The sequence below is a fragment of the Argiope bruennichi genome, chromosome 8 (assembly GCF_947563725.1).
Source record: "Argiope bruennichi chromosome 8, qqArgBrue1.1, whole genome shotgun sequence".
Classification (NCBI taxonomy): domain Eukaryota; kingdom Metazoa; phylum Arthropoda; class Arachnida; order Araneae; family Araneidae; genus Argiope; species Argiope bruennichi.
This window is the reverse complement of record NC_079158.1, coordinates 22,087,150-22,098,924: the sequence shown is the minus strand read 5'-3', so window position 1 is coordinate 22,098,924 and position 11,775 is coordinate 22,087,150. Positions and strand designations below refer to the sequence as shown.

At 28.7% G+C, this 11,775-nt stretch overlaps 1 protein-coding gene across 2 annotated transcripts; it reads left to right on the top strand.

Moving 5' to 3' along the window:
* Positions 1-1,098: 1,098 nt before the first annotated feature.
* Positions 1,099-9,876, top strand: LOC129981060 (probable splicing factor, arginine/serine-rich 5). Of its 2 annotated transcripts, none has more exons than XM_056091695.1 (7): positions 1,099-1,309; positions 4,071-4,123; positions 5,997-6,095; positions 6,178-6,302; positions 7,356-7,505; positions 8,646-9,111; positions 9,630-9,876. In XM_056091695.1, exons 1-7 carry the CDS (start codon positions 1,195-1,197, stop codon positions 9,786-9,788), a joined length of 1,167 nt encoding a protein of 388 aa, XP_055947670.1. In that variant the 5' UTR covers positions 1,099-1,194; the 3' UTR covers positions 9,789-9,876. The 2 variants fall into 2 exon arrangements, with proteins under 2 accessions (XP_055947670.1, XP_055947669.1); XM_056091694.1 differs by lacking the exon at positions 1,099-1,309 and adding an exon at positions 1,678-1,888.
* Positions 9,877-11,775: the final 1,899 nt, after the last annotated feature.

The following is an 11,775-nucleotide window of genomic DNA, read 5'->3' as shown; positions in this document are numbered from 1 at the left end:
TTTGTTATTTCCTTCTGTTATTCCCGTTATTTCCTTCTGTGTTCTTTTGTCTTAGATCTCTCTCTCTCTGTCTGTGTCTGTGTGTGTGTGTGTGTGTGTGTGTGTGTGTGTGTGTGTGTGTGTGTGTGTGTGTGTGTGTGTGTGTGTGTATTAAAATACGAAAATTGATATTAAGATTTCCATTCCCCTTGTCTGGTAACATATCCGGGTGCAAACTAGAGGTATATTTTGGATAGCCAACTGAATAACTGAAGTCTATAAAATTGCTGTTATGTATTTTACCGCATTTTGCTATTTTTCATGATCGCCATCATCACATCGGGAAGGGGTTATTTGTGTACACATATGTAAATCGGAAAAGAAAAATAAATTCAGATGATAGCTTTTTCCATAATTGTAAGTTAAGATAACAACGAAATGAAGTTTCAAGTTTTTTAACTATTATGAAGATATCTGTTTTCCATTATATACAATTTTCTTATGATATAAGTAAACGATATCATTTACCAGGTTTTGGAATTTTCTGTAAACCGTTTTAAAATGAGATTAAAGATTAATGAATTTTCGTTAGAATATGATATGCATGCTAATAAGTATTCAATCGTACCGAACACTGAAATTAGAATTATAGTTAATAAATGTTACTTCCAGAAGAGTTATTTATGATTACTTCGAAATCGATTGCCGTCAAAAAGATTTGAAGACTTGATGAACATCTTTTCAGCATTATAAAGATATATTGTTAAAGGTTTGGAAGAATTTTGTTTTGTCTATAAATCTTTCACACAAAGTTTTTGTTTTGTCTATAAATCTTTCACAAGTAAGTGACTGTCAATAAATGAGTTAATTCCATAGTGATTCCAAAAACGGTATAAAATTTAACATGTATCTTTTTCAGTATACTTTCTTGTATGTGTATCTTGTTATTTAGAATTCTATATAAAACCTCTGAAAAATTATAGCATATCATTATCATATTCATTATTTTATCTAAAATCCCTGATTATTTTTTTGATTATCATTAGAAGCTTCTTATCACCGGGCAACTCTATTATATCGATATGACTTTAGAATCGGAATCAAATCATTTTCGTTCGTCAAAATATTGTCATTTTCTCTTCGATCGTCGCCATCTTAATTTCTCAACACTGATTTGAGGGTTCGTATGTGATTTAAAATACTTTATTTTAGGTAATGGCGAGACATTCTCAATTATTTGTGGGCCGTTTGCCGTTAGATTCAAAAGAAAGAGACATAGAAGATTTATTCGGAAAATATGGTAGTTTAGTAAGATGCAACTTAAAATATGGTAAGAAATTATGATTAAATCTTATTTTTTCCTTAACTATTCTATTATGTTTTTCTCTCTCGGCGCTTTGTAGTTAGTTATTTCTTTCCTCATCTTAATTAATTTTCGATAGTTGCCATGCTTTTCTGTTCTGCAACAATATATATTTTTGCAAAATATGTATTTTTTTAAAATTCGTATTGATAAATGTGTAAATAAGTGTTAAGATGAGATAAAATCTAAAAATAAATGTTTTTTTGTTATAAAAATACTATTGATTTATGCAAAATATTACAATTAATGACAAAACTATTTATTCCTTCAGCGGCCGGCGTAATCGATAAAAGGCGATATCTCATTGGTTGATCCCTGGCGTGGCTTGTTTTCTCCTTCACGAGTGAATTTAGAACCGGTAGAAGCGCCATTTTGTTCTTTACGGACATAACTCACCGCGTTAGATTCTTCGCAGTTTTTAATTTTCCAGAATGTCTCGACGATCTCAATTATTTGTAGGCCGATTGCCTTTGAAATGTAAAGAAAAAGACATTGAAGAAATGTTTGAAAAATACGGTACTTTACTGAGATGCGATGTTAAATACGGTAAGAATCGGAATCTTTGAATTTGCTACCTAGTGAAGGTTTTAGTGAAAGATTATATCTACTATTTTTTTTTATGTACATTGCTTAAATTTATTAACTTATTTTGTTCATTCAATATTTTATATCGTGATATTTATTATTTTCACTTTTAGTGCGAAATACGATGAATGATATCGTAACGTGATAAAACCTTTTTTTTTTTTTTTTTGAGGGAGTCTGATAATCTGTTTAGCTATTCTTTTAACAAAGGCATGCATAAATATGAACTTAAATTATATGAATTTATCTCTTTTAATATAAATTTGCTCCTTGTAGATAAGAATATTCTCATATGATATCTTCAAATCGGAAAATTACGTTGCGTAGTAATCTTTAAAAATTGCGAACTTGAATTTATGATGTAGCATTCGGAATAGAATAAAATTTGTTTTAATATGTATAATATTAGTATTTTGTCAAAAGGATGAACCAATGAAATATTTAATTTTCAGTGATTGTAGTAGTAATTAGCTAGGTATTTTTCCCTTGCAACTTGCTTTGTTATGTTAGATTTATGCGCAATATAAAATTTCTTCACTTCCAAATCTGGTGTAGAATTTTTTTCTATGATTATTTAACTTTGCTATACAACTATAATTCAGGTTTATATTAAATAAATTAACCTTTTATAAGTACCCTAGTCTTTATTCTATAAAAGGCTACCTAAGCTGGAAATAAAATTTGATATCTTTTATCAGTGTTTTCAACTATTTTGTGTAATTCATAAAATATTGCTTTTAATTTTACATACAAATAAAAAAAAGAACAAAGCTTTGATTTAAGGTGTAAAAAAATATTTCAAAACCAAGGATAATATCCTAAGTAATCTGCAATCCTATTCTTGATGCATTGCAGTCAAATAATGCATCCATAAGCATGAAATGTGGCATTTTTACAAAATTGATATGTTGAGATATTGTTTACAAGAGAATTTCTTCCATCTTAAAGATAAATGTTTCATTATTGATGATTTCTCCTGTTTTACTGAAAAAGTGACTACTACTGTTGCTTATGGCAGTAAAAAGAAGATACTGTGTATTTTGTTATCTGTACACAGAGTTTTTGTTTGCCAGGTTGACTTTTGTTTTCAGTGTTTAAATTGCCTCCAAAAAATTGTACAAATGTCGTACAGCTCTCGCATTGGAAATCAATGTTATATAAAGCTTAAAAAATTCGGATTTTTTCAAAATTAACTAATATATTATACATACTAATTCAATTTATCTTGAAGCTGTCTAATATTTTGAGGAAATCTTCTATTGGCGATGAAGGTATTTAAAGAATCCTAAAAGCTTCTTTTAATTGTTTTCTATATACAAACCATGTTTTAAAATCGCAATTCTGAAAGTTAAAATTATTTTATAATAATTGCCATATCTTCAAATTAGAAAATAAATTATTCATGTCTTATCGAAGTTCTGAAATATATTTATCTGAATCCAGACTAATTATTTTAATTATTTGGTCAAGATTATAATTATTATTCACAAGTTATTTGGAAATACTTTAGTGTGAAATAAAGAATTTGTTTTGCTTTGTACTTCAATTTAAAATGTCAATTTTAAAATAAAATGAAGAAGATTGTTTCTGCATCCATTATTCTAATTTGATTTTCAGTGGATTAAAATAAAGTGTTAATGTGGGCCTTTGTAATCATTCTTGTTATTGTTGTTTTCTTACCTTTCTAGAATTTAAAATTTTAAGATATCAAAAGTAGATTGCTTCAGATATTTTTTTGACAAGATAATTTGTGCCTATCCTTTTGATTTGATAAATTGTTTTATACATTATAAAATTTAATATCTAGGACAAAATGCTTTCCTCAAAAGAAGTCAGTATAATTTTGGCATTTTGTAAAGCATCTGATGTTTTCTCTAGTTGTTCATTCTATTCTTTGAAAATGTCCATCTTCTAATACTAAAGAATTTTTATGTTCTTTTGTTTTGCTGGTGGACTATATTAATATAGTAGCACCCATTGGTTTTTTTTAAAAATATCATTTAATTAAACCAAGTCTGTTGCTTACAATTTTTTTGAAGCAAAAATTATAACCGAGAGCATAACAAATTTAACTAGACGATCCAGTTTAATTTATCTAATTATTCATTCAATTTCTGAAATTTGAATTTATTCTTATTTGCAGGTACCGGAATGGCATATGCTTTTGTCGACTATGAAGACAAAAGAGATGCTGAGGTAAAAATATTTTTGAGTCGGTTGCTATAAATAACCTTTTCTTGTTATTTAGTTTTTAATACAAAAAGTTGTATTATTAGGATTATAAATCTTTAAAGTTTATACTTAAAGCTCTCTACTATTATATTATAATTATAATTTTAGATTTCTCTCAATTTTTTAAATCATCTTGATTTTTCTTTTTGCCTACTTAAAATTGTGATGAATCATTTTGATTCAAAATACTTATTCTTATTCACTTTCTGTATTAACTTCATTTCTAAACTTCTTGGTAGACTTCTATTTTTTTATTATTCTTTGCTACTTTATTTTCCTACATGTATTGAAAATATAGAAGGGAAGGGGTAATTTATCATCTGTGTTTCTGAAAGAATATTCTAACCAAGAAGTTTTGATATTGAAGTTTATACCTTAGTGTCTTGTATCTTTTTCAAAGTAACTGATGTTAATTATTTGACACGGTTCAAATTAGAGGAATGAGTGGAGCACCTCCCAGATGTCTGCTACAAGCTCTAGACTGGACAGAATGACTTGACTGAACAGTTGACTTCTGAGCTAAGCAGTCAGAAATGTCCCTCTCTGAGTTTTGGTTTTTCTGCATCTGAACCTAAGCGAGTAGACTTGGAAAGACTAGAATGTATATCCTGACTTAAGAACAGACTGAGCTTCTTGACCTGTCCTGGCCATGTGTATTTGCAGAATAGAATTTTTTTCATGAATATTGGGCTTTCTTTTAACTACAACATTTTTCTGTAATGTTGTGGAAATCAGGTAATATAAATTCCTTCAGGCTAAAACTCGGTAACTTTCATTTTCTATACATTGGAAGGTTAGGGTGTTAATTTATGCTACTTAGGCAGGTTAAAAAGAAAGTCTAGTCTTTTCTTTTAATCTTAGCATACTATTAATTAAAAAAAGCTGTCAATTGTTCAGCATTGTTAATGACTTAAATTTTGCATATCAAAAATTCCATGTATTAAACAAATTTTGGGTTTTAAAAATTAGTTTTTTCTCCGGATCTTATTCTCTTAACCAAAAAATGCGATAAACACTAGGTAACTTATTTGGTTGGTTCCTTATTGACATACTAAGCATGGTATCCTATATTTAATAAAATTTAATAATTTGGGAGAAAAAACTATATAGAAATAAATTTTATATATTTTTTAAAGTTAATAAGTATGAAATCGTGCTCAGAGTGACTGTGAACATCAAATGGCTGATTTTTATATCCAACCAAGCAAGTTACTGACAATGAATGTGAATAATTCATTGTTTTTCCTTGCATATTAAATCTATTTGAGCATTTATTCTGAAGAAAGAAGATTTGATGCAGAAAATTTCAAGAATTGGAACATTTCTTTGATTTCCACTTTTGATGTCTTTCCTGTAATGACTTCCTCTGCCAGTATTTTGAAGAGTTATTGCCCTATAGAAGAGTGTGGATAATTAAAATTTGGAATAACAAAAGACTGAAGAAAACAGAAGTGTTGATTGTTGGTCGCTCCGCTCTCAGTAGTAAATAATGGACCTCGTACAGTTTTTGTGAAGAAATGGTGCAAAATGGCTGCTTACATTTTTATTGGACAAGTTGGAAGGAAAAGATTGTTTCTTATAATGATGCAGAAATTTAACAACAACAAGATTAAACATGGAATGGCTCTATACTTAGGAATAGATTATAATATTCATAAATTGTCAAATTTTATTTATTTAAGTAGGTTTCGATCTTCAATGACTGCAGATAAAATCAAATTATGCATAAAAATTTTAGCCAAATGTTCTTAAAAAAATTTTTTTAGCCATATTAAAATGCAATATTAATTATCATACTTAATTTTGGTTGCTTTTTTTTCCTTGGAAAATAAAACAGGATGCAATAAAATATGAAAATGGACGAGAACTTCGTGGACAAACGATTGTTGTAGAATGGGCGAGAGGACCATCAAGTCGTCCTCCCATGAGAAGTAGGGTAAGTTTTATTTTTACTTAATAATTATGCTTTTTAAACACTTCATTACGAGCAAAAACCAACTAATCTTTTTATATTTCAGACAAGTGCGGAATGTTATCGATGCCATCGACATGGCCACTGGGCTAGAGATTGTCCAGAGTTGGAGAGAGATCGATACAAGGCTAGGCGTTATTCTCGATCCAGGTCTCGTTCTAGAAGACACAGGTTTGTTTGAATATCCCTTTTTCCTAACTACATGGTTCATTTAAGCAATATAAAGTTCATTAACATAAAAAATCTGATTATTAGGCATACTTCATGCTTAAGATTTCAAATTTATGTTTGAGATGAATGAACTAATTAATATTTTTCTCATTTTCATTAGTAATATTTTGCAACACCAATTCAAAAGCTTCACAGCAGATGATGAGGTTTGTGCATTATTTTAAATCAGATTAATATATGTTGAATAAAATGCACAGGGGCCATCTGATGCTATTTGATTCTGCATTAAAACTAATTTATAATTATACAAATGGGTGTCCTTTATTTTTGTGTTTGTATCAAATTAAAGTTGCAAATACATATATGAATTTTTCTCTTGTATGTTTAAATTTTGATCCTGTTTATCAGTGAAGCATAATTCCCAAATGAAATTTGAAAGACTTTTTTCTTTGGAAGAAGTCAATAAATATTCTGTTTAAAATAGCAGTGCATATGAGGTTATGGTAAAATGTTAAAACATTTCTTATTTGAAATGGATAAAAAGATGTTATAATTTTTCTGGACAAAGTTGGTATTACTCTTTTCTCCTGACATATTCAGACATTGCTTACTGAATCAAGTGGAGTAGCCATTTTTTTTTTTTTTTTAACTTTTGAAATAAAAATATTTTTAGTAGTTCAGTACAGTTTGTATAGTTACTATACATTAGTTTTGATATTAAAAACAATAATAAAAAAAATGGGAAAAACCAAATTTTGGTATTATTAATATCTTTAAGAAAGTCCAGATTGGAGATCTTCAATAAAAATTGAATGATTAAATTATTATGTGTTATATATTATAGAGGATGTAACATTTAATTATTGATAAATAGTTATAAAATTCTACTTATATTGTTCTTTAGCATTGCTAATTTTAATTTGATCAGAATTATAAGGATGTAGATATTAGCCTTTTATTTATTTGACAAATTTGAAATTATTAATTTAATAATGTAATCCTATATATTTTTTATTGATTATGCAGGCTTATATTTAATATATTGCTTTGTAGGTATAGTTATAGTAGAAGCCGAAGTCCTTCTAGAGGCAGGTGGAGTAGACGACGTAGAACACCTAGTCAAGTTCGTTCACCAAGCTACAACCGATCAAGGAGACCAAAGAAGCGCACACCAACACCAGCCAGCTCTCATTCCAGATCCAGGTAATTTAATGAAATTTTTCCTTCACAAGTGCTTTATTATTTCCTTAACATGTGTAATGAGTCATCTTAATTAAAAAGTTGGAATTTTGTCTGATGCTTCAGGTATTAGTTTTAAACAATTTCCTTGTTAAGTTTTTAAAAAATCAAATTTATGATATGTCCTTACTTCTCTCGTTAGTGAAGAGCTTTAATACGATATTGATTTAAAATGGTAATTTGTCCATCTACTAATACTAAAGAATTATCATTGCTCTTTAGTTTCGCTGGTGGACTAGATGAATTTGGCAACACCCATTGGTTTATTATTTACCTATGATAAATCAAGACTGTTGCCTACATTTTTAAAAAATTATTTTAATCTAGAGCATGGCTAATTGTTGTGTGTTTGTCCATCTACTAATACTGAAGAATTAAGAATTTCTCTCTCTTTAGATTAAAAATTTGCAGTACTTATTGGTTTAACATTTTTATATGGCAAATCAAGATTGTTGTAAACAATTTTGTTTTCTGATTTGATTTTACTTTTCAACTTGCCTAGTTTTGGGGTTTTTTTTTTTTGATTATCTATCAATATTAAAAAATTCTACATTCCATTAGTTTTGCTTGTAAAATAAATGAAATTGGGCATACCTATTTGTTCATTATTTTTATATTTTTGGAACTCTAGACTTGGATGTTACCACAATTGTACATTTAACTTCTGATTCATGCAGTTAATAATATTTTTGTCCTGATTGTTAGTAAAGTGATATAAATATGTTTACTACTTAACTATTTCACAAAGCTAGATGGTTTCTTAATATTTTGTAATCCCTTTTTGACTCCAAAATTAAAATAAAATGGCCAATTAAAGAACTTATCAAAAGTGCAGATTAAAGAATTGAAATTTAAAATAATTTTTTTATACAATTGTTTCCATATATTATAGAATTATACATTCAATACTGTTTCTGTGATAAGTGTTTCATTGTTATACCATTCTTTTCACTTAAAGTTTCTAATATTCTTTAAAAAAATCAATTATAATTATATGAGAGCTTTGAAAGCAATTTCTATTTTTATTATTTTATTCTTCATAAATAATAAAAACTGGCCTTGCTGAGTTTTGATTATTTTATTTATTCATAATTTTTATTTTAGATCCAGAAGTGTTGAGAAAACCAAATCTAAAGAAAAGTCCAGGCGTAGTTATAGTAAATCTGGAAGCCGTAGCCCTCCACGGAAACGACGCAACAGGAGTGTGAGCAAGGAAAGAAGCCGCGATAGAAGTGTGAGCAAGAACAGGAGTCGTGATAGAAGCGTGAGCAAGGAAAGGATTCGTAACCGCAGTGTAAGCAAGGAAAGAAGTCGAAATAGAAGTGCAAGCAAAGAAAAGAACCGTAACAGAAGTGTGAGCAGGGAAAGAAGTCGCTCAGCTTCTCTACGCAAATCTCGCAGCAAAAGTACTAGCAAGGGTAAAAGTCCAAAGCGGGTTGAGCGCAGTCAGAGTCGCAGCAAGGAGAAGAGTCCTTTCCGTAAAAGTCGAAGCAAGGCTCACAGTCGCTCTCACAGCAGTAGTCTTGAAAGGAAGAAGCAATCTAAGAGCCGAAGTCCTTCACCTAATAATGTGAGTAATTAAATATTGTTCAGAAGTGAATGCTTCAATATATTCTCTTTTAAGTATACTTGTTTTTGTGGATTTTTAATGGGTTCCTATTGATTTCAGTTGTTGAGCATTTTGTAGAGATAATCTTATTGCTTCTATTTATTTTCTGATTCAGACATGATGTAAATAATTTTCTCTCTTGATTTTGGTGCGAGATTAAGAATAAGATGTATTCTTTAGGAGGAATACCAAAAACTAATTAACAGTATTTAAAACATTAGAAACTATTTTATAATTTCGGTTTCTAGACAGAAATTCAGCATTTCAGTTTATAATGTATATGAATTCTGTTATGGTTACTAACAGAAAAAGTATATTTTAGTGGTAATTTTTCCTAGTAAGTTAATTCTTAATAATTCTATTAAGCTTGTAAGGTGACACATGTGAATTTGATATGAATAAAATTCTTTATTCTGAATTTTATATTGTGCATGTGAATGTCAATAATTATATTAATTTCATATTTTATTTAATATTAGAATGAAAGAGAGGTTGCCAATGGTGAAAGACAGATGCGAAGCCGTGGTAGTAGTGTCGATTCTCAAAGAAGCAAAAGTCGAAGTCGTTCTCTTAGTCCAAGCTATGACAAAGAGGATCGTGGTTCAGATGGAAGAGACAAGTGGAGCAAATCTCCTTAATTTTTGTATACATTTTGTTGTGTAGTCATTTCAGTTGTTTCTATATGTGTTGTAATTTTTTTTTAATTAATAAAGTGTAATTTACTCACTTTTTTTTTTAATTTCCTAAAGTTCTACCTTATATGAATTAATAAATCAAAATTTATTTTCACTTTAAAATGTTAAGAGATAAATCTATACTACTATTATAAATGTGAAGGTTTGGATGGATGTTTGTTAGTCAATCACGCCAGAACGGCTGAACAGAATTGGATGAAATTTAGCTGAGAGATAGATTATAGTCTGGAATAGGACATAGGCTACTATTTATTCTCTTTAATTAGGCTACTTTTATTCCGTTTAATTGAGTGGTTAATTGTTTATTAATTAAAAACTAACTTTCCTGCCAAAAATTGACAAATGAGTAAAGCTCCAGGTTGTTTTTTTTCCCACACCAATGAGATGAGCTTAACATGATTCTGTTAATTTTCTTAGTGTTCAAACATTGTTAATTAATCGACCTTTTGGATTCATTCTGAAGTACTTTTGAATTAAAATAAAACAATAGAAGAAATTAAAAATTTATAATCTATATTGCGTTACTCCAACTGACGTAGAAAATTCATACATTTGTGTTGCCCCAATTGGCGTTGAAAATTAATGCACACGCAGGAGTAACAGAAGATAAAGCTATTGATGCTATAAATTATAATCTATTTCCATGCGTACGAAGTCGTGGGTAAAAGCTAGTACAGAATAATAAAGATATCAAGTATATTTTAAGTTCTTGCAACTATAATAAGAATTGCAATGGCAGTTGTCGATGTTGTGAGCTACATAGTTGTTTTAAGAGAATTATAAAAGCCAATTAAAATTTTCAATTCATATGCAGTTACAGTGTTTAACTTATATTGTAAAGTTACTATTAAAGTTTTCAAAATTGAATCTTGAATTTTACTTAAACAAAAATTACACTGTATACATAAAATTTCTATGGAATAGAAATTAAAATTAAAAAAATACCAGAAAATTGTCTCATTCCCTTATTTATATAATATCTGAGGAAATGGCAACAATAATCTGGATATTTAAGTTTACTTTGCTTAAGTCCTTTTGTCTTAATGTCAACACCGATTGTTTAGTGGATTGAGAAAAATATTTCTTCAGTTAATCTAATCTTTTGGGTGCATACTTAAATTTGAAAAAGAAAATGCAAATTCATTTGGTCCGATTTATTCGAAATTTTTCGGTCATTTCCGTAATTTTTTTTGCAGTGTTACTTTTTACCCCAATATATAAATCTATTAATCCATTGGATTTTTTTTGTGATTAATATTGCTTTTTATCTGCATTTTAATTTCCCAATGCTGGATAGCATTACTGTTGTATTTTTCTATTTTAATCTTTGTTACCAGTACCCATACTAATGGGATGTGTTTGTTTTATACGCTTGCATTATATCCCTCATATTCTCTTGGATTACCTTACTTTTGCTAATGCATGTTACATTAATTTGTATTCAATAATGATTACAAATTAATGTATCGTGCATATTATCAAAAGTTATTTGTAGTTGTAAATGCTGCTTTTGTTTAAGCATAAAATTTTTAAAATATAGTCCTTGAAGTGAACATTTTTTGGATTTTATATGCAAGTTAATGTCTACCAGAAGTTAATTATTACTGTAAGTCATTAATTCACACATGATCTTGGGCAGAATCAAAAGCATTGACATTATTTTTAGGTTTCACTGAGGTACCTTCTGTTTTACTCATTTTGAAATACAATGTGTAAAACAGAAGATGCCTTAATTAGCGTTTATTCTTTTGAAAAGACCTGAATAGCATAAACCCAACAAAATATTAATTTGATTTAATTGCTACCTAAACTTTTATCTTTGGGAACCAACAAAAAGTGTTATTATCATAGAGCTGAGATACTGTTCTTTATATATCAGCTGTGTGGTTATTATTGATGAGGAATTATAAAAATGGGAAATGTTTATTAT

Bases quoted from the DNA above. Each gene is read 5' to 3' on its own strand.
- LOC129981060 (XM_056091695.1), top strand. From the start codon at position 1,195: ATGGCGAGACATTCTCAATTATTTGTGGGCCGTTTGCCGTTAGATTCA. The intron at 6,096-6,177 runs GTAAGTTTTATT...TTTATATTTCAG, and splicing joins GTCCTCCCATGAGAAGTAGG to ACAAGTGCGGAATGTTATCG. The intron at 6,303-7,355 runs GTTTGTTTGAAT...ATTGCTTTGTAG, and splicing joins TCTCGTTCTAGAAGACACAG to GTATAGTTATAGTAGAAGCC.